The 27,413-nt window shown below is 31.0% G+C and overlaps 1 protein-coding gene across 2 annotated transcripts; it reads right to left on the reverse strand.

The window, feature by feature from the left end:
- Positions 1–635: 635 nt before the first annotated feature.
- Positions 636–26,212, reverse strand: LOC111717953 (thyrotropin-releasing hormone receptor). Of its 2 annotated transcripts, XM_023493422.1 has the most exons (12): positions 26,038–26,212; positions 25,573–25,667; positions 25,064–25,214; positions 18,411–18,543; positions 13,255–13,380; positions 10,174–10,319; positions 6,333–6,375; positions 5,421–5,479; positions 3,168–3,249; positions 1,955–2,014; positions 1,500–1,585; positions 636–1,108 (listed from the first exon to the last, which is right to left on the reverse strand). In XM_023493422.1, exons 1-12 carry the CDS (start codon positions 26,181–26,183, stop codon positions 1,003–1,005), a joined length of 1,233 nt encoding a protein of 410 aa, XP_023349190.1. In that variant the 5' UTR covers positions 26,184–26,212; the 3' UTR covers positions 636–1,002. The 2 variants fall into 2 exon arrangements, with proteins under 2 accessions (XP_023349190.1, XP_023349197.1); XM_023493429.1 differs by lacking the exon at positions 3,168–3,249 and having other exon boundaries at positions 1,017–1,108.
- Positions 26,213–27,413: the final 1,201 nt, after the last annotated feature.

Consider the following 27,413-nt stretch of genomic DNA (forward strand, 5'->3'; position numbering starts at 1 on the left):
TCATTGTTTTGTATTTTACAAAGAGGCGATGCTCTCAGATAGAACAACAATTAACATTTGAAATAGTACATGGGAGTGAAGCGCCCTGAAAGCTATAGTAAGTTAATATTTCAATCTTGCTGATAATATAACTTCAGATTTTTGGTTCACAAATGATTCTGTTGGATCAAATAATCTAAGTTTGAAATATCAAAGATTTAAACCATCAGGTTGCCAAGATATAGGGAGTATAAAATTTGAATTTGTGGCAAAGACCTATAAAAAAATCTCTAGTGTCCCTTTTTATAAGGTGACAATCAGAAGAAAAAAATTTGTGGCAACGGAGAATGTTAAAAATACATAAAGTTTTGTTCCCTTAATCCCCACAAACCCAAGAATGTAATGCAAGGAAAGTCAATTACAGTTGCGTATACTCTGTGTAAAAATTGAAACCAGTTCTCTCTGGGCGGAATTTGTAAACAATAATAGATGCATCAGTGTTCGTTAAGTATCCGAGGAAGTTAAAAGCATTAAATTTTGATAATATTGATAATTCACATAATAATTTCCTATGACCAGAATATTTCATTGATTTTTTATGTGAATGATGGATCCCATGTTAGGCTTCGACATCCGTCTTGTGTTTACATTAGCGCCCAGAGACAGTACACTGCTGTACTAAAGATGTGTACACTTCTGATATGACTTTCCTTGCCTTACATCCTTTAGCCTGTAATCTGATAAGAATTATAACAATAACATATTTTAATGAAATTAATTTTTTTTCTCCTAATGATTTTGTTTCTCCTAATGATTTGAAAACTGTTTTCAAACAAGATTGTTAGATGTTTTTATACTAACTAATCCAGCCTATTATTTGTAAAGTAAGGAATTTATTTTGAGTTGTTATTGTTTCCTTTTCTAGTTTATAGAATATATGTTATTATTTTGTGGAATAATGTGCATGACTAAAAGAATTAGGAAGTTGTTTTCTTTTTTTCATGCAAACCAAGTTTTGTGAAATTAGAACTTTGTTTCCATGCTTTGACGATGCACGTGGTTGTATCTTGTGGGTTCTGTGTGCAAAGACGACTGCTGTCTTATTCTCTCCTGGTTCCTCCTCTCAACCCTGCAATTTAACTAATTGTACAGCTATTATGTACATGTTTAATTGAATGTTTGTAAAACTTTAGTTGAATGTACGTACACTTTTACATAGTTTATAAATATTTAGCTGTATGTTTGTACATGGTTAACAAGTTTATTTGATGTTTATGTACATGAATGTACATGTCTATTTTTAGTTAAATTTTTGTACATGTTTATTGAATGGTTTAAACATGATTAGTTGAATGTTTGTTCATGTTTAGTTGAACGTATTTACATGTTTTTAGTTGAATGTATGTACAAGTTTAGTTGAACGTATTTACATGTTTTTAGTTGAATACATGTTTAGTTGAATGTATGTACAAGTTTAGTTGAATGTGTGTACATGTTTAGTTGAATGTGTGTACATGTACCTGGCTGCTAGAGCAGTATGATGATGTGAGACTGGAACAGTATAGTCCGGAGGGCAAGACAGTATACGTTTGAATGCCCGACGGAACTAAGAATATTCAATTAATATTTCTATCAATAATTAATATACCAATATGAAATAACATAAACATTTTTTAAATTTTATACAATAGTTAGATAAAAAATATTGATAAAAACTAAGAAGAAATCCTTGTTTTTCTATCAGAAAATTGATAATTGATAATTGTAAGTTCTGTATAAAAGTGATTGTGGATTTATTCAGAAAAAAGAGTAAAATTGAAAGAATATAAGCTGATGAAGGTTTAAACGGTCCCAACGTGAAAAGGGAACCCAACTCTCTAAAAAGAAAGATCCTTAAAATTCGACGACTGTCCCTTTGAATATTAAAATAATCGGAAAATAAAATTAATGATGCGAAAAGATTCCTAGAATATACCTTTGTTGACATCGCGTTGTAGAGAATAGGGTTGACTGCACTGTTGATGTACGCACAGGTCTATACAAATCTTATCTTATTTCCATGCGGGAACTTCAAATGAATGGGCCTTTTCCCTTTTGAATAATTTTTAGCATGTGAATAAATATGTGGCTTTGTAAAAATAAATAACTTTAAAATTTATGTTGATATAAAATATTTCTCAATTAGGAGATTTAACATTTTAAAGTTTTATTAATCATACAGAGATAACATTTCAGATAGTACTGTAGTACTACTTAGTCATTACCAATAAAATGAATTTTATCTTTTTTATGTATTTTTTAAAAAGTCGCTAAGGATGTTACACTTTGTAACAGATGAAAATTAAAAGCCCCAGCTAGATAAATATGAAAAGTTCTATTGGGATTTATATTTAGACTGTTGTTTAATACAGTGAGAACCAGAATAAAGCAGAATAAACATAGTCTTAGATCCAGGGGGGGGGGGAGTTCAAATCCCTAACTTTTTTGACACTGTCTTTTTCTGACACTTTCTCTTTCTAAAACTATCTGTTTCTGAAACTCTCTCTTTCTGAAATTATCCCTTATGGTACTATCTGTTTCTGATACTATCTCTTTCAGATAAAATCTCTTTCTGATACTATCTGTTTCTGAAACTATCTGTTTCTGAAACTATCTTTTTCTGATACTATCTTTTTCTGAAACTATATTTTTCTGAAACTATCTGTTTCTGAAACTATCTGTTTCTGAAACTATCTGTTTCTGAAACTATCTGTTTCTAAAACTATCTGTTTCCAAAACTATCTTTTTCTAAAACTATCTTTTTCGGACACTATCTGTTTCTGAAACTATCTGTTTCTGAAACTATCTGTTTCTAAAACTATCTGTTTCCAAAACTATCTTTTTCTAAAACTATCTTTTTCGGACACTATCTGTTTCTGAAACTATCTGTTTCTGAAACTATCTGATTCTAAAACTATCTGTTTCTAAAACTATCTGTTTCTGAAACTATCTGTTTCTGAAACTATCTATTTCTGAAACTATCTCTTTCTGATAATATCTGTTTCTGAAATTATCTGTTTCTGATACTATCTGTTTCTGAAACTATATGTTTTTAACACTATCTGCAGTTTCTGATATTATCATGTCTCTGATATTATCATGTTTCTGATATTATCATGTCACTGATATTATCTGACATGAACACCTACCTTGGCGAACATGAGATACCATAGATCCATATAGATAGGGTATCCGACCATACCAGCCAGTGTGTTGTAAACCAGTATACCCCTGGTTAGCAAATCAGATAAAATGGATTTTAACGTGATTTTTTGTTCTAACCCTTGATCAATTTTCTGATTGCAGTATTTGAGAAGAGACAGATGAAAGTTGATTTCAAAAGAGAGACTTTTTTGGCAGTTGAAAAAGTATAAAAAGGCAACTCTGTAAGTTTAAAGATTGTAAAAGACAAAACTCAATTGGATTGGATTCATATTGAAGAAACACAACAAACACATCTAAAGCCTTGGTTAGTAATTGTTGATTTTTAAACTAAAATATTGCAATGAAGTTAGAGCTATTGTGATTTGAATCTCAGAATCTAGAATTGATCTCCATCTCGCGCGGATTAATTTAATTCATTTCCAATATCCCGTGATGGTCATACCCTGCAGTTAAAGTGCCCCCATTTGATATGGAGATGAAGCGTTTAAAATTAACAAGACATAAATAAACACAAAACTTCCAATCTCAAGAGTTGTAAAGGAATATGGATTACAAATATGATTTTGAGGAAAATGCTCAATTTTTTCCTCAAAACAATTTAGCGTAACTAAACTTTGGAGGAAAAATGTTATTTATATTTCTTTTTTTATTTTTATTATTGTTAAACTTTGTTTTTATAAAATGTCTCAAAGCTAAAAGTATTGATATAAGATTATAATACAGAATAAATACATATTTTTCTTTTGTATTTTTTATTTATTTTTTATTTTATATTATTATTTTTTTAATTGTTTACCAGCTTTTTCTGAATTTTGTGTTTGTTAGTTTATATTATTATATTTTGCAAATATTTCATATTTTATTTAGGAAAGAAACCCCCGTTTTTTAGATGAATATATATCTTGTTATACACTCTGTAGTCTGTACAATATAAAACAAATAACTTTTGCATTTTTTTCACAGTTTTCCTTTTATCCTTATCAATTGGTTTTTCATATGTTTGTATATTGAAAATTATCATTATTATCTAGATGTTTGTATTATCATTATTATCTAGATGTTTGTATATTGAAAATTATCATTATTATCTAGATGTTTGTATATTGAAAATTATAATTATTATCTAGATGTTTGCATATTGAAAATTATTATTTTTATCTAGATGTTTGTATATTGAAAATTATCATTATTATCTAGATGTTTGTATATTGAAAATTATAATTATTATCTAGATGTTTGTATATTCAAAATTATCATTATTATCTAGATGTTTGTATATTCAAAATTATCATTATTATCTAGATGTTTGTATATTCAAAATTATCATTATTATCAGATAACCCTTTACAATATAATTATCATTTTTATCTCGAATATAATTGTAATTATCACAACCTGGAAAACAAACAAGGGATACATGAGTTTGGTTTGTTTAATTTAAATTCAATGTTGGTTTATAATTCATCAATCTTTATTAATCTTTACATTATGCTTTTTTATTGAAACGCATCCGCCTACAAAAAAAAGAATACTGAGTTGTTGCCACAAACGCAAACTTTCTTTAAAATACCTCCTATTTTTTACCTCTAGAGGGGATGGGAGAACTAAATATTTCCCTATTTGGAATAAATCTTGTATATCACCTTGTGACAGATATGTTATGGTCCAATACGAGTTTACGTGAGGTGAGAAGGAAAGGGTTTGTGTATACATTAGGAGTTCAGAGTCAGACTGATAGAAACTAATATTGATCCAAAGGTATCAAGTGCTTACGCATAAATTGTTGATTCCCAATATTATTGCAACTAGACTATTTGAGTTTGAAATATCAATGGTCTACAGACTACAACATCGTATTGCAAAGATATAGGGATTAGAAAATAGAGATTGGGGCAAAAAACCTAAACCTTTATTGGTGAATTCATAGTTTGAAATATCTAATTTCTATGAAATTGGATTGCAAAGGTATGGGAATTATAAAATCATAGTTTGTAGAAAAAACTCGATTCCTTTGCTTGATCATTGCTATCTGGGTTGATCTATAATTATGATTTTTATTATTATTATTATTATTAATGTATATAACTATACCTGTAAGGTATCTAGGTTGACCTAATATTATGACTATTATTATTATTATTATTAATGTATATAACTATACCTGTAAGGTATCTGGGTTGACCTAATATTATGATTTTTATTATTCTTATTATTATTATTAATGTATATAACTATACCTGTAAGGTATCCACAAGCATGCAAATACAATGACGACGGCAGCTAACATCTTTATAACCTATTCAAATATTATTTTAAACTTTAAAGGAATGGTAAACACGTATTTCTAGAAAACACGAGGTCCAAAAATAAACAGTAATGATTTTCATCTTTAAAAAAACATTTTTTTATTATTCATCAATATTTTGGATAATATCAGAACTGTTTATTGATTCCGTGCATGCTTTAGAAATCCACGAGTATAAAGGTTAAACATTTTCAAACTGCAGAGAAAACAGATGATTCGTTTGTAGGAACGCTTTCAATAAAGGATCACTCAAAAATGTGTTTTTCTCGAAAAAGTTTTCATTTGCAAATATTTATTTGAAGTTTTTATTGTACCTAGACCAGGATTGAAGCAGGATATTTGGAGATAGAAGCGAGAATTTATCAAATATTGTCAAGTTCAAGATATAAGATATAAGATAAGTTCTTAATATCCCGCCTCACAGTCGTACATAGTCATTTTATAGCCATATTGGACTCAATCGTCAATATGTTGAACACATTAAAGGAATTGAGACTTTGCCACAAACTCTGATTTTCTAATTCTTATATCTTTTTAACCCGATGTCGTATACCAATAAGATATTTCAAGCTTTCAATTAAATAATCCAAGTTAAAATATCAAAGGTTTACACCATCCGGTAGCAAAGCTATAGGCAATAGAAAATTCTAGATTTGGAAAAAACTCAGTTACTTTCATCTCTCATCGACAGTTATGAATTAATTATACATCTCTTAAATGGAAACAGCCAAACAAAGTGGCTGGAACAATATGGTCCAGATTTTAAACTCACTCATATCTAATCCCACTTTATCGTCCCGGCTCAACCCCAGCCGGGACAATAAAATTTAATGACTAATTTTACCTGAACTCTGGCCTTGCTTGTACTTGTCAGTATTTCTCCATTCCTTTATTCAATATTTCTTCATTTTCGTATTTTTCTAATTTCGAACTATATCATATTAGAACTGTGGCAAAAAGTAAGATTTTGAATATATTATGATAACGTTCAAAACCGAAGTCCAGAGATGGAATTTAAAGAATTTGAGCCGCGGTTTAAATAATGTGCTACAAATTTAGGCTGACTGGTATACATGTGCTACGAATTCCTGTAAATGTGCTTTCCAACAGGACACTGTTATCAGACCATAGCAAACATGATACATTTTTCATATAATTATCCATTTATCTATGATTGTAATATCCATTTGCTTAAGAAAGAAAATTTTCAAAAGTTTAAATAGTCCTTTTAATGTTTTAATGGAACAAATAAAATTTTTTTTACCGTTGGGATAGTGCAGAATATGCACTAGAGCATATAGTAAATTGATAAAACAGCAATAACAGGTTCAAGCTGACAGAAAACCGTTATTTACAGCTCACAAAGGAAGAAAAGAAAGAATTAAGTAATTTATAATAATCAATGTAAACCCAACGATGAGGAACACATGTTTAATTATTAAACCCGTTTATATTTATAGTATAGTACTAGTCGAAATAACTCGGTGTTTATATCTCCCTTAAATGCTGCGTAAAAAGTCGTAAAATTAGAGTGTACGCTAGCATACTGTGTGAACTAAACGCAAACCCTGTCACATTTATTCCGGGAAATTTTTCAATTACAAGCATTTCTGTAATAAATATGGAAAAGTCTAAACACCTAAAACTAGAGTAAATTTCAATCATAACTCCTAAATTGAAGGAATTGAAGAGCTATTGAGAAAAATTCTAATTTATAGCTGTAGTTAAGTAAGAATTTTTCTTAAACTTGTTTGTAACATCAAAACTAGAGGAGCTAAGAAGTCACAAAGTTTCCTGCTCCTACTGTCTAAACTGTAGTGTAAGGGTTAAAGGGTACTGTTGTGAATCAGGGATTCCCCTCTTTACATCATGGGTCACTTGAACATTACGTTTCATTAAACAATTTGAATGTGAAATTTTCTAAATTAAATTAGATTAGAAAAATGTGTGAATCACGTTTTCAAATTATTCTGGAAGAAAATATGTTGATTTATTTTTTCAACTTTGGTCTCATACCTGGACATAATAAATTCAATCAGTTCTGAATGAACAGTTTTTTCTCCCAATTCCATCTCTTGCAAATATTTTTCATTTTGTTAATCTAATTTAAGGGTTAAAAACAGATGCCACAAGACTCGCATCAATCTTGCAGCATTTCACTATACAGAAGGAGAGGGACTGTATGCGACATTAATGGTGCGACTTTGTGACCTCGTAGCTCCGCTAAATTTGATTTTACGGAGAAGTGTGAGAGAGGCAAATTTATTTTGTTGCATAATAGAAATTATAGATTCTTTTTATGTAGGATTTAATTTTATAACGTGACCTTTTTTAATCTGACATGATCTCCGAATTTGACATATTTTCAAATTTTTTTGTCCATTGTTGACTTAGATGTAAAAATTGCGTTATTAGGATCATTTTCTATAATGATCAATTTTTTGACTTCTTTTTGTGGGAAAATGTTGAATATTATTAATGATAATTTTGCAAATGTGCAAATATGTCCAGAGTCGAAAAAAGTTTAATCATTATCTTAACATTTATTTAGGTCTTTTAAACTTTTAAAAATTTCCAACAGAGTTTTAACTAGCTTTTTGATTTATATCTGGCAAGCTGACAACCAAAATATTCAACTTTTAAGCTGTTTATTTTCTAGAAATAGAGGGATTATTAAACAAAACAAATATAGCCTAGCATTAAATAAAAGAGAAAATTCATTACTTTTTAATGCAAGTCAAATAAAACCACCTGGAAACAATTGATCTTAGTAATCCAGACCCCCTCCCCTTGTGTACACCACTATNTTGCTTATCTAGATCCAAGAGCAAGATGTATAATTAAGAGAGCTGAAAATCTTCAAAGCCCCCGCCTCTAATGTAGAATATACATTAGAATTCACTTTGAAAATGTACAGTTGAGTCTAGGTTCAGAGCTGGAAACTCCACCATTCTGATGTTTTCCGCTCAGAGCTGAAAACTTTAGAACGATGGATATCAAGATTAATGCTTGATGTCCTGGTTTTACAAAACCCGAGATTATTTTAATACGCATTCGATATCCAAGAATGAAGTATAAAATTCAACCAATCAGCGTATCATGTTAAAATTTACTTTTTAACTTTTAAAAAACTGTTTTTTTTTCTGGTGTTAATTGTGTCATGTCAATTGAACTAAACATCGATTAAATAAATGTAAGTTTTGGATTAATGTTTTTTAAGACTAACGTTTAAAATGATGACCGTCCTAAAATGTGATAAAATATATTTTTTAATAAGTTCATATTAACATGATTAAATTTATATTTGCTTAAATGATCTAAAAGCCGGCTTGTGAACAACTGATCGGATCGGATATTAGTTCAATCGATATAGCATTGTATCTGTAATTGTTATTAAACGTAAATTTTATACAGTAGGGATATCCAAAAATTAGGATTAAGAATAGAATCAAAAGTGATGTGTACATTGGATACTCAGATTGAGCGATCGGGATTAAAGATATCACATTCTAAAGTTTTCAGCTCAGGCTGAAAACTTTAGCATGGAATATCCTTAATCCCGACCGGTTAATTAATCTGGAGTTTAAAAATAAGGGGAGAACAAGCATTATTTAATCTCGAGATTAAGAAAAAGAGTGGATCAAGCATTCATCCCGATATCCACCATTCAAAAGTTCCCAGCTCAGGTCAGCTTAATGTACAAATATTATAAAAATAGTATTCTTAACGTTTTTTTTTTACTTAATCCTTGGAATTTTTTAATGTTGAAGAAATATTGAAATATTTTGATTAATCATCATCATATTTATTATTATGTTCGTAACCTGGATAGGAAAGGTCAGCAAAAAATATAATCTATCATATTAAAATACTCTCCAGCCCGTAAATATCTATTTTATTTGGTTCAGAAAAACTGCAAAATATGGATAAAACTAGAAAAAGAAATAAAGTTTAAGTAGATGGAAACAGCAAAACCTTCAGTTTAGTAAGTGCATTGATAAAAATGTTTTCAGATAACAAAATATGGGCCACTAGGCTTACAGGGCTCTTCGCCTGTTAGCTTTTCTCAAATTATATTATTTCACAGATTTTTCAGTAATGGTGGATTTTTAACATCAAGATATTAAGCCATGAGAAATATTATCTCAGGGGTAAAAATTATAGAAATTCCAAATAGTGTAACTTGAAATTAATGTAAAAATATTTTTTTTTTAAACTGACAAAGAAAGATTAAACACTTTCACCACGAAATTGTTATTATTTTTCTTCGGAAATGATTCCCACTTTGAAATTCCCACTAAGCGATTCAACTTTTTATCTGAAACTTGCAAAACTTGAATTCAACCATCTGTCAAATTGTAATTCTTAATTCATTGATTCCGCTTGGAGAGCTGCAGCTGATGCAGCAGGAACTTTAAATATTTTCAATTTAGTATTTTGGAAAGTAAAACTTTGGAACAGTTGCATAAATTATAATATCCGATATAATAAATATATTTGTAGTGAACATACATATATATAAATATCAATAATCCATACATTTCTTTTCAAAACCCTTTGTTGTTGGAATGATCGCATTAAAACAAAAGTTCCACAAGTGTTTGTTTGAAACACATCAAATCGGATTAGGTGATTTGAAATGTATTATCTGAGATGTTTGTGTGTAAAAATTAAGAAAATGTTTCCTTGAACGGATGAGTACAAGAGCTATGAGGGAGTAGAGGATACTGGTGAGAACCAGGGGGATCACGTAGAACAAGATTATGTCAGAGAAGAACAAGATCTTGTAGTACACCGAGGACCTGTTCATCTTCCACTTGCACTTCGAAATCTATCAAATTAAAAAAAAAATTGAACAAAAATGTTAGAAAAAAGGTGCAACTTTTATCAAATTTAAAAATTTAGTTTCTGACAAAGGAACTGAGTTTTTGTCACAAACTCTGATTTTCTTATCCTTATACCTTTGGAACCCGATTTCATAGACTTTTGATCTTTCAAACTATGAATTCTGCTAGGTCACCAAATCTAAGTTTGAAATATCAAAGGTTTGGAACATAGGGTTCTGAAGATATAGGGATTAGAAAATAAGAGTTTGTGTTGAAAACTCAGTTCCTTTGACAAGTTAATTGATTGACTCCCACTAATAAATTTACACTCAGCTCATCAAATGAGTTTGTTCATTAGAACTTAGACGGACAGGAGCTCAAGAAATATCATCCCATCCATTATTACTATTATTATTATTATTATTATTATTATAAAATTCGGAACTTTAGTTTGGTGTATCGTTAATCTTGAACGTTTGATCCATAAATTTAATTTGTTTTACTTGCAGGATATGACCACTACTGGATATTGAAAAGGAATTAAAGTAATCCGACGCCGGTTAACAGAACATCAAGATCAATTCATAATTCCGAGATTATGAAACATAAGTTCTGACTTCTGAGATGAAAACTTTTGAATGGAATATCCAGAATCCCGATCGGTTAATTAATCTGGAGATTAATAATAAGAGGAGAACAACTCAAACAAGCGTTATTTAATCTCAATATTAAGAAAAATAATGGATCAAGCATTAATCCCGATATCCACCATTCAAAAGTTCCCAGCTCTTTTCATATGTTTAGTAGTTTATCAATGTTTAAAGTTTTAGATTAATAGGAAACCCTCAATACAAAATCCCATCTGAAGTGCATTTGCTTTAAGCTCTATGTGGAGTGGACTAATCAAATTAGTTAAACTAAATTTAAATTGTTCATACAATGCGCAGTTTTAATTAAATAACCTCGCTTGGCAACTGATCTCATTAACATTTTTTAGACAAAATAGAACACTTTACAAGGGAAATTAAGAAGAAGAATTGGGAAAACAATTTTTAATCTCTCCTATCGAAAGTCTGAAAACAATACTTCATTATTTTCAAAGAGAGCGTGAGTGATGAGAGCAAAGTTTCATGAGAGTGTGTGAGTGATGACGGAGTTTCATAAAAGTTTTTGGAGTGATGAGAGTAAAGTTTCATAAAAGTGTTTGAGTGATGAGAGCAAAGTTTCATGAAAGTGTGTGAGATATGAGAGTAAAGTTTCATTAGAGTGTGTAAGTGATGATTGTAAAGGTTTGTGCAAGTGTGTGAGTGTTGAGAGTAAAGTTTTATTAGAGTGTATTAGTGATGAGAGCGAAGTTTCATGACAGTGTGTGAGTGATGAGAGTAAAGTTTCATAAAACTTTTTGGATGATGAGAGTAAAGTTTCATAAAAGTGTTTGAGTGATGAGAGTAAAGTTTCATTAGAGTTTGTAAGTGATGATTGTAAAGGTTTATGCAAGTGTGTGAGTGATAAGAGTAAAGTTTCATTAGAGTATGTGAAAGATAGAGGTCTGACTATCCTATACAGCTCCACTATTGACTTAATTATTGGATCATTAATAAATAAACACCAATAATTAATGCTATTTCTAAAGGCCAGGATAAAGCAGCTGATTACTCACAACGATCTCTAATTTTTCCCTTTTATACAGTTATAACCAGAAAACTCTGGGATAGGAAGTCGACTTTTAGACTCAAGTTATGTCTTTGAATAGTCCAATGAACAGAAGACACAGCAATTGTGCTGTGTCTACAGACCCATTTCACTAACTAATTGATTAAATAACATCTATATAGATATTTGCTTAGTAACACAATAAAATGCACTTCGGTATTGCTTTAATGTCGTCTTCCTAATCTACAGTTTTCTGGCTATTACTGTATTTGCAACCTGAAATCCTGGATTTCTGATAGATCAAAAAGCTAAAGTTTGAAATAACAAAGGTTTACACTATCAAATTGCAAAGATATGGGTTTTAGAAAATTAGAGTCTGGAAACAATCAGTTCCTTAAACTTCTGCAGTTCTTGTAGACATAAAGCCTTGAGTTCGGAACTTATGAATATAGAGCAATGGTTGCACAGGGACCGAATTAATGAAATTGAGAGGTCGCCGCACCGGTTCTAATCTTGAATCACCGATTCAAATTCTCTGGAATCTTTATATTTTGAATCAATGATTCAAATTTAAACCGACAGTCGGTAGTTAACCGACTTGTGTATTATTTTTAAAGCAGTCCTTAGTTCAGTTTGACTCAGTTGCCGCCAAGGTTTGAAGGTAGACGGTCCGGGTATCGTGAATATACCATAATACTAGGAAAACCATGAAATCTCACTTAGGACTAAAAATAACTTTTGCTTTAAATAAATCTTATTAAAAACGTATTATCTATGGGAGATAGGAAAAATACAATTTGCAATGGAAAAAAATATAAAGAAAAAAATTGATTTAAAATTATTCCAATTTGGGCAAAAATTAACGAAGATATTCTTGTTTTTCCTCTAAAAATGGAAGATTTTAAATTGTGGTTCCGAAGTAAGATTTAATTGCCCGGATTTATACGACAGAGATAAGAAATAAAATTAAAGAATTAACACGTTTAAAAATAACAAAATACCTTCCTCATTGCTTTGATAAAATTGTACTTAAGTGTATTGTTGTTAATCAGACGTAACTCTTTAATTGGGGGGGGGGGGGTCAATATAAATAACTCTATTCGACAGGATCCCTTTGACGACAAAAAATAGAAGTAACTTTTTCTTTTATTTGTTTTAACTTCTAAACAATCAGAAAATGGCTTTTCGTCTGTTTTCATAATATTAAAAATATCAAAAATAAAAGAAAAGGAGAAACTGATTCTAAATTTTTTATTTTATGACACCAGCTGTACTTTTGTTTCCTACCTTTCCAAAGCCTTGAATACAACTGTCCTCTACATGTACAAGGAAGATCCAGGGGAAGCAGTACACTATAGCAAACATCCAGCAGTACATAATTATTCGCTTGGCTCGTGACGGGGTACAGATGTACTAAACAAATCAATTATTAAAATAATGTAAAGAGTGACTTTCAAAAATACCAGGGGTTCTTGAGATTATAACAGTTCTCCAGAGCACTCAGGGACATCCTAATATTTTCCAGCGGATTTCATCCCCTCCCCACCATGGGTCTTTTATATGATGAATTTAAAAACTAAGAATATTTAAAAATCATCGTCCGTGTAAGCATAAAATTCAAAAGATTTAAATATTGTTTATATAATCCAAGATTAATCTAAAAGTTTCTATTTTCTCTTTGAAATGCACTCGAGTAAATCTGCAGCACCCAATAGGAGCTGTTATAATATTTGGTTGCAGTTTAGAAGGTATATCTACAGTACCCAATAGCAGCTGTAGTATCTGATTGCAGTTTAGAAGGTATATCTGCAGTACCCAATAGCAGTTTGAGTGATGAGANTGCAGTAACATGTAGCTGTTGTAGAAGTTGGTTGCAGTTTAGAAGGTATAACTGCAGTACCATGTAGCTGTTGTAGTTACTGGTTGCAGTTTAAGATGTGAGGTAATAAAGCATTGAACGTATTATTGCCCTATACTCAATGGTTGCAAATAAAAGTTCACAGCAAAGCACTCTAACCTAGATGTAGCTTTAAATGAAGAATTAAAGACTTCTTTTAAGTTTAAAAGATGCAGCTGTTCAGAAGAAATTTAGAAACAAATTCTTTAATTTAAAATCTCTTTATTGAGAACTGCATCAAAGCTATTCCAATACTATTCAGCCATATCATTTTAAATTTAGATATTTGTGATAAACATTTAAGCTTTTTATGAAATTTTCCGATTTTCATCTTTCAGTATGGTTTTTAATGTTTAAACAATTGAACTACTAGACCTACAGGGTGATTCTCTGTTCCTTTTTTCTAAAAAGTTAGATTTCTGTAAATGCTTTTTTTTCGTACATTATATTTGATTTCTCAGATTTCCTGATTTTATTGGTGGATTTTCATTTTTATCCTCAGACTGACTCATAACGCTCCGTGGGGACATTTGGGCCTAATGGTTCACTTGTCATGGCGGTTTAATGGATTTAAAAAAAAAGCTTGTTAACTAAATTGTCAGGGGCGCAACTAGGGGGGGGGGGTGTTATTCATTTGGCGTCCCGTCCCGTTTTGTTTAATACAGTTTGCGCTAGCTAGTTAAAGATCGGCCCGGTTCATGAAATGAACTGGAGTTAATAGTGTGGAGGGCACATAATTCTCCCTAGTACTGTCACGTTTTTCCTTATATTGTATTTCTGTGTATTGTATATATTGCTGTTGCGGGTTCACAGTCGGTCATTAATGATTCAATGTACCCTCTCGTTTTGCCATGTAAAGTCAGTACAGTGGTACAGTACAACTCTAGCTGCATACAAGTCGGTCAGGTACTTTGAAAAGTTTTCAGTGAGGAGAGAGAGGGTCAGTTTTTAAAAGAAAAACTCTTGGCTGATGCTGGATCCTGGAAGGCTTTGAGATTATTATAAAATAACTTTGTTTTACATAATCTCAGGACAAACAATGTACTTTATTCCAATATTTAAAACTTCAAAAGCTAATGCAGTGATGAAAATCGTGTAATATTTAGTCAAGGACTTGAGAAAAAAATGAGATATGGGATCTTTTCTGGTGATTTTTTAATCCCTATATCCTTGCAACCCGATCTCATAGTTTGATCTTTCAAACTATGAATTCTGATAGATCAAATAATCTAAGTTTTAAACAGGAAAGGTTTACATTATCAGTTTGCAAAGTTTTGTTTGTGACAAAAGCTCAATTTCTTTTCTTTGTAAATCAAAAGAGTTGCTTCTTATACAGATTAAATTAATGCTCTTTACACGTACCTCTGACCCTTTAGTAAAAGTAATTTCAACCTAATGTCTGACCGATACCTTGTTGCTCCGGCTGGTCCTATTGAGTGCCTTATTTACCCAATGTACGGGCAATACAGTACAAACTGGGAACGGAATGGTTGACCCGGCTCGGAAATTCAAATGTACTACGGCTGCACGTGTTTAGTCTTTAGTGTTTGGTTAACCAATTTTAAATTAACCATTTTCACTTCTTTTTTAAATTTCGGGGGAAAAACGATTAGAATTAAACAAGTTTAAAATATAAATATTAATATACCATGTATGTACTATTTAAAAAGCAAATAAATACTTAATCTATGGAATTCAGTAATTCTGAATTTTAGAAGAAAAAAAAACATCATGCCTGATATTTCATTCTTAATTATACTATACGACACTGGGACAAACAAACAAAAACAAGGAAGAATAAAAACTAAATCCTGCATATTATGCAATGGCTTATATTTATGACTCTATAAGGTGCATGTTAAATAAAATATTTTACTGCAACATATTCATGTATAAAGAGCATTTACTTCATACTACATTGTACTGTATAGCACACTGTTGTACAGTACTTAACTGATTTTGTTCACTGATAATAAGACCGAACTGATTTTGAAGTGTCACTAGACCTTAGTCCTCTGGTTTACCTGACCATCCCAATTACACTATTGTAGCCCTACTTATGAGGATTTCATTGATTCAAAGTGTTTGTTTCTAACTTTAGTTTTGTTATATTTTAGCACCAGAATGTGGATTTGTCCCGAAGATTATAGAAAATCTAACTTGTCCTCTTCTGTTAAAACTCCTTAAAGGATTAAGATATTATAGAAAGAATATCTTAGTTATTAACTTAACAAAACTAACAAAACTGAAGATATATTTCAAGGCATGAAGAGCTCACAGGAAGGCGTACTTGTAAAAACATTGGCCGTGAGATCGGTTAAGACAGACTCACTAAACAATTTACCCGAAAAATAAAATTGTTTTTCGGTTTTCAGATTTGCAAAATTTTAATTTTTATATCGGGGGAAATTTTTATTTCTTAAAAATCCCTTTCTACTGAATATTCAATTAGAGTTTTAATTAATCATCAATTTTTGTATTTGCTGTCTTTTGTTCAATTGATTTTCTATTCTTACATAATGATAGCCCAATGATTTTTCTGATCTTGAATAATTACTCTTTGTATATTTTATTTCCTGGCTATTTACTTTTTTTCTCATAGTTACCGAACAATCTCTAAACTTTCTCAATTATATATACATCAATTCTCTATTCTCTAAATTCTCTCTGTTAGCTTGTATTTTCTAAATTCTTTCTGTTAACTTGTATTCTCTAAATTCTCTCCGTTAGCTTGTATTCTCTAAATTCTTTCGGTTAACTTTTATTCTAAAAGTTCTATTTTTTAACTTTTCTTCTCGAAATTCTATCTGCTAATTTTTACTTTCTAAACTATCTCTGTTTATTTCTATTCTCAAAATTCTCTGTGTTAAATTGTATAATCTAAATACTCTCTTTAACTTCTATTATCTTTTTTCTCTTTGTGTATTCTATTCTCTATATTCTTTCTGTTAACTTCTATTCTCTAAATTCTCTGTGTTAATTTGTACTATCTAAATTCTCTCTGTTAATTTGTATTATCTAAATTCTCTCTGTTAATTTGTATTATCTAAATTCTTTCTGTTAACTTCTATTCTCTAAATTTTCTCTGTTAATTTGTATTATCTAAATTCTCTCTCATTACTGCTATTCTCTAAATTCTCTCAGTTAACTTTAACTTTCTCAATTCTCTCAGTTAACTTTTCTCTAAATTCACTCTGTTCACTTTCTGTTATAACTCTAAGCTCATATTCCCTCTAAAATTCTCATTTTGATTCTCAGAATAAGATCCTTGTAATTCTCTACAAATGAAGTCCTTGAGCCAAATAGTCTTTCAAATTTAATAATTTAAACATCTCTAAACTAATTGATGAAAATCTAAACCAACTTCTGCCCTAAAAATAGACTTTTGTTGATATTTTCTACTACTACTAATTGCTGCCAATGAAAAAATCAATTTTTTAATTGGAAGTACTTTAGAATGCAAATAGTATAACTGAATAAACTTTGTATAATCGTCTCAGAACTTGATTTCATCATTTCTTGAAGCCTCTGTATTTCCGTTGTCATTATAATAAGACCAAAGAAACACATTGTTTAATTATAAATTTTGTTTACTTTGAAGGATAGTCAAGACCATATCAGAACTTTTCACATCTATAATTTACCTTAAACTTTTTCTTAAATATTTTGCAATTAACGAACCCCGCAGGAAATGAATAGAGTTCTATGAGTGAATAAGATAATAGATTGAAGAGGTCCCATCTTGACAAAAAGGTATAATTCTTCTTATCCTGCCATTTTCAATCAAATCATTGTCCCAGGAAAAATATAAATATTATCAATGGATAATATTTGGCGAAATTCATAAGCTTTTTTTTCGTGGATAGATAACAATATACTTAAACTTTCATTAGATAACAGATAGACATATATAATGGATGACAATAAACCTGAGTTTTCATGGATGACAATATACACGCGTTTTCTTTGGATAACATTATACCTGAGGTTTCAAAGGATGACAATATACCTGAGCTTTTATTGAATGACAATATACCTGAGCTTTTATTGGATGACAATATATATGACTTTTCTTTGGGGTGGACAATATTCCTGAGCTTTCATTGGATGACACTACACCTGAGCTTTCATTGGATGACACTATACCTGAGCTTTAATTGGATGACACTATACCTGAGCTTTCATTGGATGACAATATTCCTGAGCTTTCATTGGATGACACTACACCTGTGCTTTCATTGGATGACACTACACCTGAGCTTTCATTGGATGACACTATACCTGAGCTTTCATTGGATGACACTAGAGCTTTCATTGGATGACACTACACCTGAGCTTTCATTGGATGACACTACACCTGAGCTTTCATTGGATGACACTATACCTGAGCTTTCATTGGATGACACTACACCTGAGCTTTCATTGGATGACACTACACCTGAGCTTTCATTGGATGACACTACACCTGAACTTTCATTGGATGACACTACACCTGAGCTTTCATTGGATGACACTACACCTGAGCTTTCATTGGATGACACTACACCTGAGCTTTCATTGGATGACAGATGGCAATATATCTCTCCACTGTAAACGCTGTTAGTGAAAGTGCGGACACATTTATTCCCAGATACTGGAGGTATATTATACTGGAGCAACCTACAGGTCCCCAGATCCATCTAAACACATATATTTTTAAACTGGAGCAATTAGTGGAATATACTAGAGAAACTAGTAAAATAAACTGGAGCAACTAGTAGAATATAATGGAGTAACTAGTAAAATAAACTGGAGCAACTAGTAGAATATAATGGAGTAACTAGTAGAATATACTAGAGCAACAAGCAGAATATAATGGAGCAACTAGTATAATAAAATGGAGTAACTAGTAGATTAACAGGGAACAGCTAGTAGAAAATAATGGATCAACTATTAAAATATAAGGCAGCAACTAGTTGAATATAATGAAGTAACTAGTAAAATATACTGGAGCAACTAGTAGAACATACTGGAGCAAATAGTAGAATATAATTGAGTAAATATTAGAATATACTGGAGTATCTAGTATAATTTATACTGGAGCAACGAGTGGAATATACTGGAGTGACTAGTAGAATATAATGGAGCAGCTAGTAGAATATATGTAACAAATCTAGATGCTAATACTCTAACGATTACTTTACTCAAAGTCTAATGAGATCATATTTAACTAAATCTCTAGCCAAATCTTAAGGCTCTCTATCTCTAGCCAACACTCAAGGCTCTGTATACGTCCGTTCTAATCAACAAATGATATTCAACTACTTTATTTATAAACAGGTAAAAATGAACTGACCGGGCTAGCCCGGCTGGGTCAACATACAAATAGTTAAGATAATAATATTATTAATACAGATAATGAATTAGAATTGCACATCATGGTAGATTATATATAAGAGAGCATCTAGTAGAATATATTGGAGCAACTACTAGAATATACTGGAGCAACTACTAGAATATACTGGAGCAACTATTAGAATATACTGGAGCAACTACTAGAATATACTAGAGCAACTACTAAAAAATACTGGAGCAACTACTAGAATTTACTGGAACAACTACTAGAATATACTGGAGCAACTACTAGAATATAATAGAGCAACTACTAGAATATAATGGATCAACTACTAGAATATACTGGAGCAACTACTAGAATATACTGGAGCAACTACTAGAATATACTGGAGCAACTACTTGAATATACTGGAGCAACTACTAGAATATACTGGAGCAACTACTAAAATATAATGGAGCAACTACTAGAATATACTGGAGCAACTACTAGAATATACTGGAGCAACTACTAGAATATACTGGAGCAACTGGTAAAATATGTTTTATAAATGTATATATAATCAGAAAATACTTCTACTAGAATGTATAAAAGCCTTGAACTACATATAATAACATTAATCAAGATATCTTTATTTCTGTTTATTGTATGGTGTAGTGTGTACATTGTACAGTGTACACAAAACTATTTTATTAACTTATTTAACCCTTTCCCTGAAAACAACCAAAGCCGTCCCCCCCCCCCCGTCATAGGCGTATCCCAGGAGGGCTCTGTGGGAGCTCCCAGTCCCAACGCCCCGCTTTATAGAAGAGAAAAGTTTTATTTCAAGGGATGGTAATGAGAGCAACTGGAGTATCAAACAATGTTAAAAGGACTGTAAGCGTAATTTCAAGTGACTTTCCATGCAAAGATTGCATTGCCCGATTTTCGACGGTACATTAGATTAATTAACAATTACAAATAGGGCGCTAGATGTCGTCTTTTCAAGATTTAGGTGTTTTCCTTTCACAATAATGAGGTTATAGTGTATAGAGTGATGATGTACGCTAATCCTTTACTAATTTTACAGACCATAAACTATATCGAGAGCGTACTGCATATTTGTTTATTTTAAGTTGATTTCTACGTTTAAAAAATGCTAAAATTATTAGAAAAATTATAGTATGTATAATGTACACTTTAACAACATACTATTCCCATGCAATTCAGAGCTGCTTGTGCATGGATTGGTTCAGAATGAAAATGCATAAAATAAATGACTCCCCCCCCCACTACCTTTTCTGGGTTATAAAACAAAATAACTTTCTGATAATAGAAAAATAAATGTTAAGAAAATATTTGTTGTCTTTTCTATGGCCCCAGTAAAGTGTTATTATAAAGTAAAATATTAGATTCGTCAATAGCAAATTGAAAAATATAAAATTTTGCAAAACAACCAGAAAAATATGCAAAATCATTTCCTAAATTTGCTTTATTTGTACAATTTCATAAATGATAAAATATATCTATATTGATATACAGATTAGTCTGGGGAAATCTACACAGTTGTGAAAACTTATCACCAAGTAGTAAGATCCGCCCGACCTCAAGAGCTTCTACGTCTTAGCCCTCATGGTCTAAACCCACAAATGCTTTATATGTTACCCATATTCGCTCATATATTCGAAGACTTAAAATTGTCTAAAAAACTCTATAACAAAAGCCGTAATTATGGCTTATTTTTGGGCATTTTTAAAAGATATTTGTCATTTTCTATAGATTATTACCATTGTAGCAATAAATATTAGAAGGTTATGAGTTTTGACAGTTTGATGTTTGCAATCTTAGCTTGATTGAAAATTGATGATCACAATTTGTGAAAAGTAAAAAACAAGCTTGCACAGAATGATACTTTACTGACCACCTGAAACTCTATATTTCTGTCGATCTGAAGGTTGAATTTAATCTTTTTTTCTTAGTGTAGTCCAGGTGTACTTAATGAATTGACAACGACAGCTACATTTTCAAAACTAGAGGAAACCATTAATTTTAGAATACAGGCTGAGTAAATGCCGGGTAGTCTGAATTTTGCATCCTTTGTGTGTAATCCAGTAAATTAATGTCAATGGTATCTCTTGCTAAAAACAGCATATTTTTTGTTTGATTAAAATATGCTCCATTGTTGGCGCTGCATGCTCTGTGAACAGTCTAAACTTCTAGTTGTAAGGTTGTAAAACCGGCCTTTAGATTTTCTTTAGATTTTCTTTAGATTTTCTTTATATTTTTCAGGATTTACATCTTTTGACTCATTAAAGGGACTGTGCGCGTAATTTCAGGTGAATCTCCATGCAAAGATGTCCAAGTCACAACGGTATCCTTGAAACCTTTATCTGCAAATTATTGTGGAAGATATTTTCGTTTTCTAGTTTGAAATGTTTTCTGTATTCGTATTTGTTTTTTTCCTGCAGTGAATTAGCGTAGCGTACTTTTGTAGAGAAACCACAAATGAAAATAATCAGTTTTTAAAGTTATAAACATGATGTATCATTCATACCTAATCATAAAAAGCTTGTAAGGGTACCGTTCTCATCCGTTATACCACCTTTGGATGGAGGATCACTTGAAATTACGCTCACAGTCTCTTTAACTAATCAATTGACATGAAAGAACAAAATGAACTAAACAAGCCAGAGTTTTGAACTTCAAATTGACATAACTTCCTTTCGATCGGATATAGTAAGTCGATTTTCAAAAATGTGTAAGGTTTTCAAAATAGAAACATGATGAGAGCGTTTTTTAACTGTTTTTAGTTAAACGAATACTTAAGTAATATTAATAGATTTATGCATCGCAATGTGAATATTTTACACTAAGAAATGTTTCTGAATGGTGGTTGCTTGTTGATTCTATCCTATCTAAACAATACATTGTGTGTTAATTTAGCGTATAACTTGTACAATAAATATAAGACAAAAGTTCTTTGCGATACTTTACTTATTTCTGAAATAATTCCTTCGATTGGATCAAATTAGGTATTTGGCTGCAATTCCCCTAAAATGTATTTATTAAGTACACTAGTTTTGCTCAAACATAAGAGGCGGGAAGAATAAGTTTAAATCAAATAAAGATAGAATAGAAAAGAAAAATCATTTAAATAAATACTAGCTCTAGAATTGAAGATTTTTAACAATAATCAGTCAGATATATTGAACGATAACCTACGTATTATAAACGCAAACATGAAATCGAAAGAAAAAATCTATTTCTTAACCCATTATTTTTTAAACCTGATGGTGTAAACCTTTCATATTTCAATCTTTGACTTTTTAATCTGACATAACTCAAGGTTTAAAGGATATAAGACATCAAATTGTAAAGAAATGGGATTGTGAAAATTAGAGTTTGAAGTGAGTGGTCAGTTTCTTTTTTCACAGACAAATATTGGATTTTTTATCATACATATATATACATATATATATATATATATATATACAGGGTGTACCTGAAAAAAGTGTTTTTAAGGCTTTTTAGCCTGCTAAATATTGTTCAAATGTTCTGAAAAGTGTGCATTTCAGGTACAATGCCCAACAATGGGGCATTGTACCATGGTGGATGATACATTTTTCTCTAAAATGCCTTCAAAATTAGACTTAATATTCGAAAATGTGCTTGGTCCAATTTTCGAAGATATTAGTTGCGTTTTTACCCACTAAACGTCGTTTTATTTTACTACAATGTGTATGGTGTGTTCGTCATATCCATAAATGGGGAGGTCGTCGTTGAAACATTTTACTCTAAAATTCCGTTTTAGTCTTCAAAATGTAATCGATATGTAGTCGGTCCCTTTTTCTTTTTTCGTCTTTTATTTATAAAATTTTTCAATTATATCATTGAAAATGTGCAATTTATTCTATTCTGTCGAATAAAACTTTTTAAAAATTATAATTTAAATTTTTTTCTTAATCTTAGAAAAGGAGATTTTCGAATATTATATCTAATTTTGAAGGTTAAAACGACAGTTAAGAGAAAAATGTTNCCCCCCCCATTTATTGGTACTATACCTCTTAACAGCACTTTTCAGCACTTATCCGATGAACGTCAAAACGGCTGAACCAAACTAATATGACTGGCTGGTAGAAATGGAAAAATTGTGTCCGGAAAAATGTCGATTTTCAAATATTTTAGAAATCCACTAAATTCTGTATTTTACAATGACGAAGAAAAAATGGCGACTTAAAAAACAACATTTAATCACTTTAACATAAAAATGTTCCTAGAAGAATGGCGAGATTGTCCTCAAAACCTATTTTCTAAAAAGTTTGTAAAACATTTTCATCCATGAACACAGTGTTTGGAGTGTAATAGAAAGAAAATTAATCAAGAGAAAGTTATTTTTTATCTTTTGCTTTCAGATAAAAGATCGTTAAAAGTTTTGCCGACATTGTTATTTTTTGAAAAACTTTTCAAAAATCCCACAATGATTTTTAACCAATTCACTAATTGCTTTCTAAGGAAGTAAAAATGTCTTCTCAAGATTTAATTTAAGGCCTTGGAAAAATTAACAACCAACCGGGATTAAGTTAAAGTAAAAAGAAAAGCAAAATAAACAATTTGAATCAGTCTAAAACGGAATTGTTAATCAAAATTCTCTTTAATTTTCATGTAATCATAAAATTATAATAAGATTTCTTGTAATAAACTTAAACATTAGTTGGATATTCTAATCTGGGATTCATGATTAACTCTCATAACTCTCCATTCATACAATAAAAACTAATAACAATCTATCCATATTTAAAAACTTTTTATTTAAGGACGCTAGAGGACTAGAATTCGTCTTTAGCACACTATGCTTGTATATACATTGTACATATTCACAAGTCTATGTAGTATGTACATTACTAGGCTTTTAGGGCGCTTCGCGCCCATCTTCTATTTAAATTGTGAACATGTTCTTTTTGTTTACATTTTAAAACAAAGTAGAAAAAAATTTTGCGGATTTTTAAAAAAAAATTCGCAGATTTTCAAGAATTTAAATTTTTTTTTACAAAATTAGAAACCTTTAAAACACATCTTTTTTTAATTTTTATCATTCATAAACCTTCCCTGTGGTCACGTGATGGCCCACAAAAAAGTTGGGCCCGATCGGTTCAGCCGTTTTGACGTTTATCGGATACAAACAAACAAGCAAACAGCCAGAAAGACAAGCCAAATTTATATGTAGATACGTACATAGCATATTTACGACTCTATGTTACACTCTAAGTCACAGAAAGAATAAACTATGAATAAGTCCCAATTTCTTTACAAAAATCAAAAAACTAGGATTTTATCTTAAAACTTTTTCTCCTGAGAACTTAATAGACGGTGGTTAACACTAACAAAGGTTCATTTTACAGTGATAACCAGAAAACTCTGGAATAGGAAGTCGACTTTTAAACTCAAGGACTTTTAATAGCACATTGAACATGACGCACGTCACAGCAATTGTGCACTGTAAATAGACCCATTTTACTTAATAAGTAATTTAATAACTTTCAAGTAAAGCTATATGCTTTAAACAACTTCAAATATTCTTCAGAGATGCCTTAATGTCGTCTTCCTAGTCCACAGTTTTCTGGTTATGACTGTACAAAAAAAATAGTAAAATAAATATGTTGACGTTGATGTTATTACGCCAAACTTTGCCCTTATTTATGTCAGTGTTTTCACTTATATCATTCTTAATATTCTATTTAGATTCATTAATGGATATAATGCACAAGAGAACATAAGAATTCTCTTTTGTTTATTTTTAATGCACTTTTCACCCCTAGAGGTACTTTAAGCTACTTTAAAACCTTTAGAGTGGGGAAGGGAGCAAAAACAGACAATAGTCAAGAACTTACTTGTCCCCCAGCATGTGGTAGGATATGATCTCCTGGGGGCAGGAGGAGAGCAAGGTGATCAGGTCCGCCAGGGCCAAGGAGACCAAGTAGCTGTTGGTTGTGTTGTGCAGGGACTTCGTGTTCATCACCGTGATAATGACAATCATGTTCCCTGTATATCAAGACATTGTTTTACTAGACATAACAAAATGTAAAAACTTAAAGGAATTGTTCACAGTTCTGTGAAAGAATAAGGAACCCACCCCATACCAAAGATGTAAAACCTAACTCTATATGGAACAGAAAAGATTGGAACACTATCCCAGAAAATAACAAATTCCCCCTCTGCTTGACCCCCCTGCTGTCCCCCCCCCATAAAACCGTTTCTATAAGGAACACAAAAAAAATTGGAGAACTATAACCCCCCCCATAAAAGCCGAAACATAACCAAGAATCCTGATAAGGAACACGAAGGATTGGAACACTATTGTTGATAATATCCCTATCACCCAAAAAAGGTTATATAATTCCTAGAATTCCTATAAGGAACACAAAGGATTGGAACACTGTTCCAGAATACTTAAACAGATCATCATACATCTCCGGTGTAGAGCAGTTTGAAGTACTAGATCCACAGATCATAAAAATATTTACAAATTGTGATGTTACTAAAAAGGGACAGATAAGGCTATTTTCTTACAAAATTCAAACATGGGAAACCCTCTCCCCTATCTTTATGATACTGAAAATAAAACAAAGAAAATTTAACTACTTTCTCTTTAATTTTTAACATTAGAAATTATAATAAAATTTCTTAAATTCTTTTTGTTTCGACTCAATAAAAGATTACTGAACTATTAAAACATTGCAATAATACAACTTGCATAATACTCGAGGAGAATTTAGAGAGATTTCTCATTTATATAAGTACTCATAACTTCTGGGATAATTGCATAAGATTAGTTACCCCGTCTGGACAATATTTATATCTCTGCCTATTCCACTCTAAACTGCTCAGGTTAAGCTCCAAGTCGTCCTGGAACTCGTTCTCCGGGGTTCTCTCCAGGGTTGAGGATACGTTCCACTCCGGGTTCGACCCCGAAGTCGGAAATATGTCCCACCCTGATCCGTTTCCTCTCATCGTTGTATTCGGTTCAGGTCTAAATATTCTAATCTGAAAATAGTGAAAGGATAAAAATGTAAAAATCACGTAAACGTGAAATTGGGATTTTTGTGAAGAGAGGGATATTTATTTTTTGTTGTGTCATTTTATCTTTACAAGAGGCGAAATATTCTAAAAATTAAATCTTTTATTTTGCTCGGACAAAACCATGCAAAGTTTACGGTTAAAATTCTTTTTTTTCATTATCTAAAGGGTCGTCTACCGTCATTTTGTAAAGCTAGCCCCCCCCTGGATGTGCTTGAAAGAGCGAAAAAGGATATAAAGATAAATCCATAAAGATCGAAAGATTGCAAGGTAAAGTCTAAAGATTGAGATATTGAACGACGGAGAGATAAAAAAGAAATAGAGCAACCTAACTAAGCTTACAGTGCCTACTGTTGTGATATACAGTAATATGACCGAATAGTGGGGTTTAAGCGGAGAGTTACTGAGAAAGATAGATAAATATATAAAAGAGAAGGCTAGAAAGAAAAAAGTAGGGATAAATCTGTGTTACCATACACACTGCATACACTTGAAACAAGATGGTTTCCTACGGTTTCGATATCTTTTATGCAAAATATCATCTTTAAGGATCAAATAAAATCACAAAATCTTCCTTTTGTAATTTTTCCAATTTTATCTTTAACAAAAAAAAACAAGATAACAATAAATTCTTTAAAAATAATTTCGCGGAACTATTCACAGTTATAAAACTTGTTTCTAACTTTTCTCACCCTGTGTAGCCTTGGGTTGAAATTTATCAATGCTGAATAAGTAATTGAACTAGAGGCCTGATTCAACTGCTTCAATTCTCAAAGGGAGTTCAGCAATCCTTGGTTGAAACGAAAATTTCAAATTTGGATGGCTGAAAATTAGAGAGTTCAAAACTTCAAAACATCTAAATTTCCGTATTTTTTAAACATGACTTTTTCCGAGTATAAAATTAACTGTTGGGAAGAAACTAAACCCCTAGTTTTGCATAAACATATCAAAATTCTCCCTGCTTACTTTAATTTCAAATTTAATTTGGAATTTAATAAACTTTGCATTATTTTCATGGAAAAGTTAGAATGCAGTTGAGCGTTTAAAATTTTAAATTCAGAATTCTGAAAAATGTTAATTTTGTATACAGTTTTAGACAAATTATCAAAACATAGGAACTGAGTTTTCTTATCGCAAACTGTAAAAGTTATATCTTTTCAAACA

The sequence above is a fragment of the Eurytemora carolleeae genome, unplaced genomic scaffold (assembly GCF_000591075.1).
Source record: "Eurytemora carolleeae unplaced genomic scaffold, Eaff_2.0 scaffold181, whole genome shotgun sequence".
Classification (NCBI taxonomy): Eukaryota; Metazoa; Arthropoda; class Copepoda; order Calanoida; family Temoridae; genus Eurytemora; species Eurytemora carolleeae.

Excerpts from the sequence above, each read along its gene's own strand:
- LOC111717953 (XM_023493422.1), bottom strand. The coding sequence starts at position 26,183 with ATGAGAGGAAACGGATCAGGGTGGGACATATTTCCGACTTCGGGGTCG. Across the intron at positions 18,544-25,063 it reads TACCACATGCTGGGGGACAA|ATGGATCTGGGGACCTGTAG; the intron begins GTAAGTTCTTGA and ends ATATGTGTTTAG. Across the intron at positions 1,586-1,954 it reads ACAACGCGATGTCAACAAAG|TTCCGTCGGGCATTCAAACG; the intron begins GTATATTCTAGG and ends GAATATTCTTAG.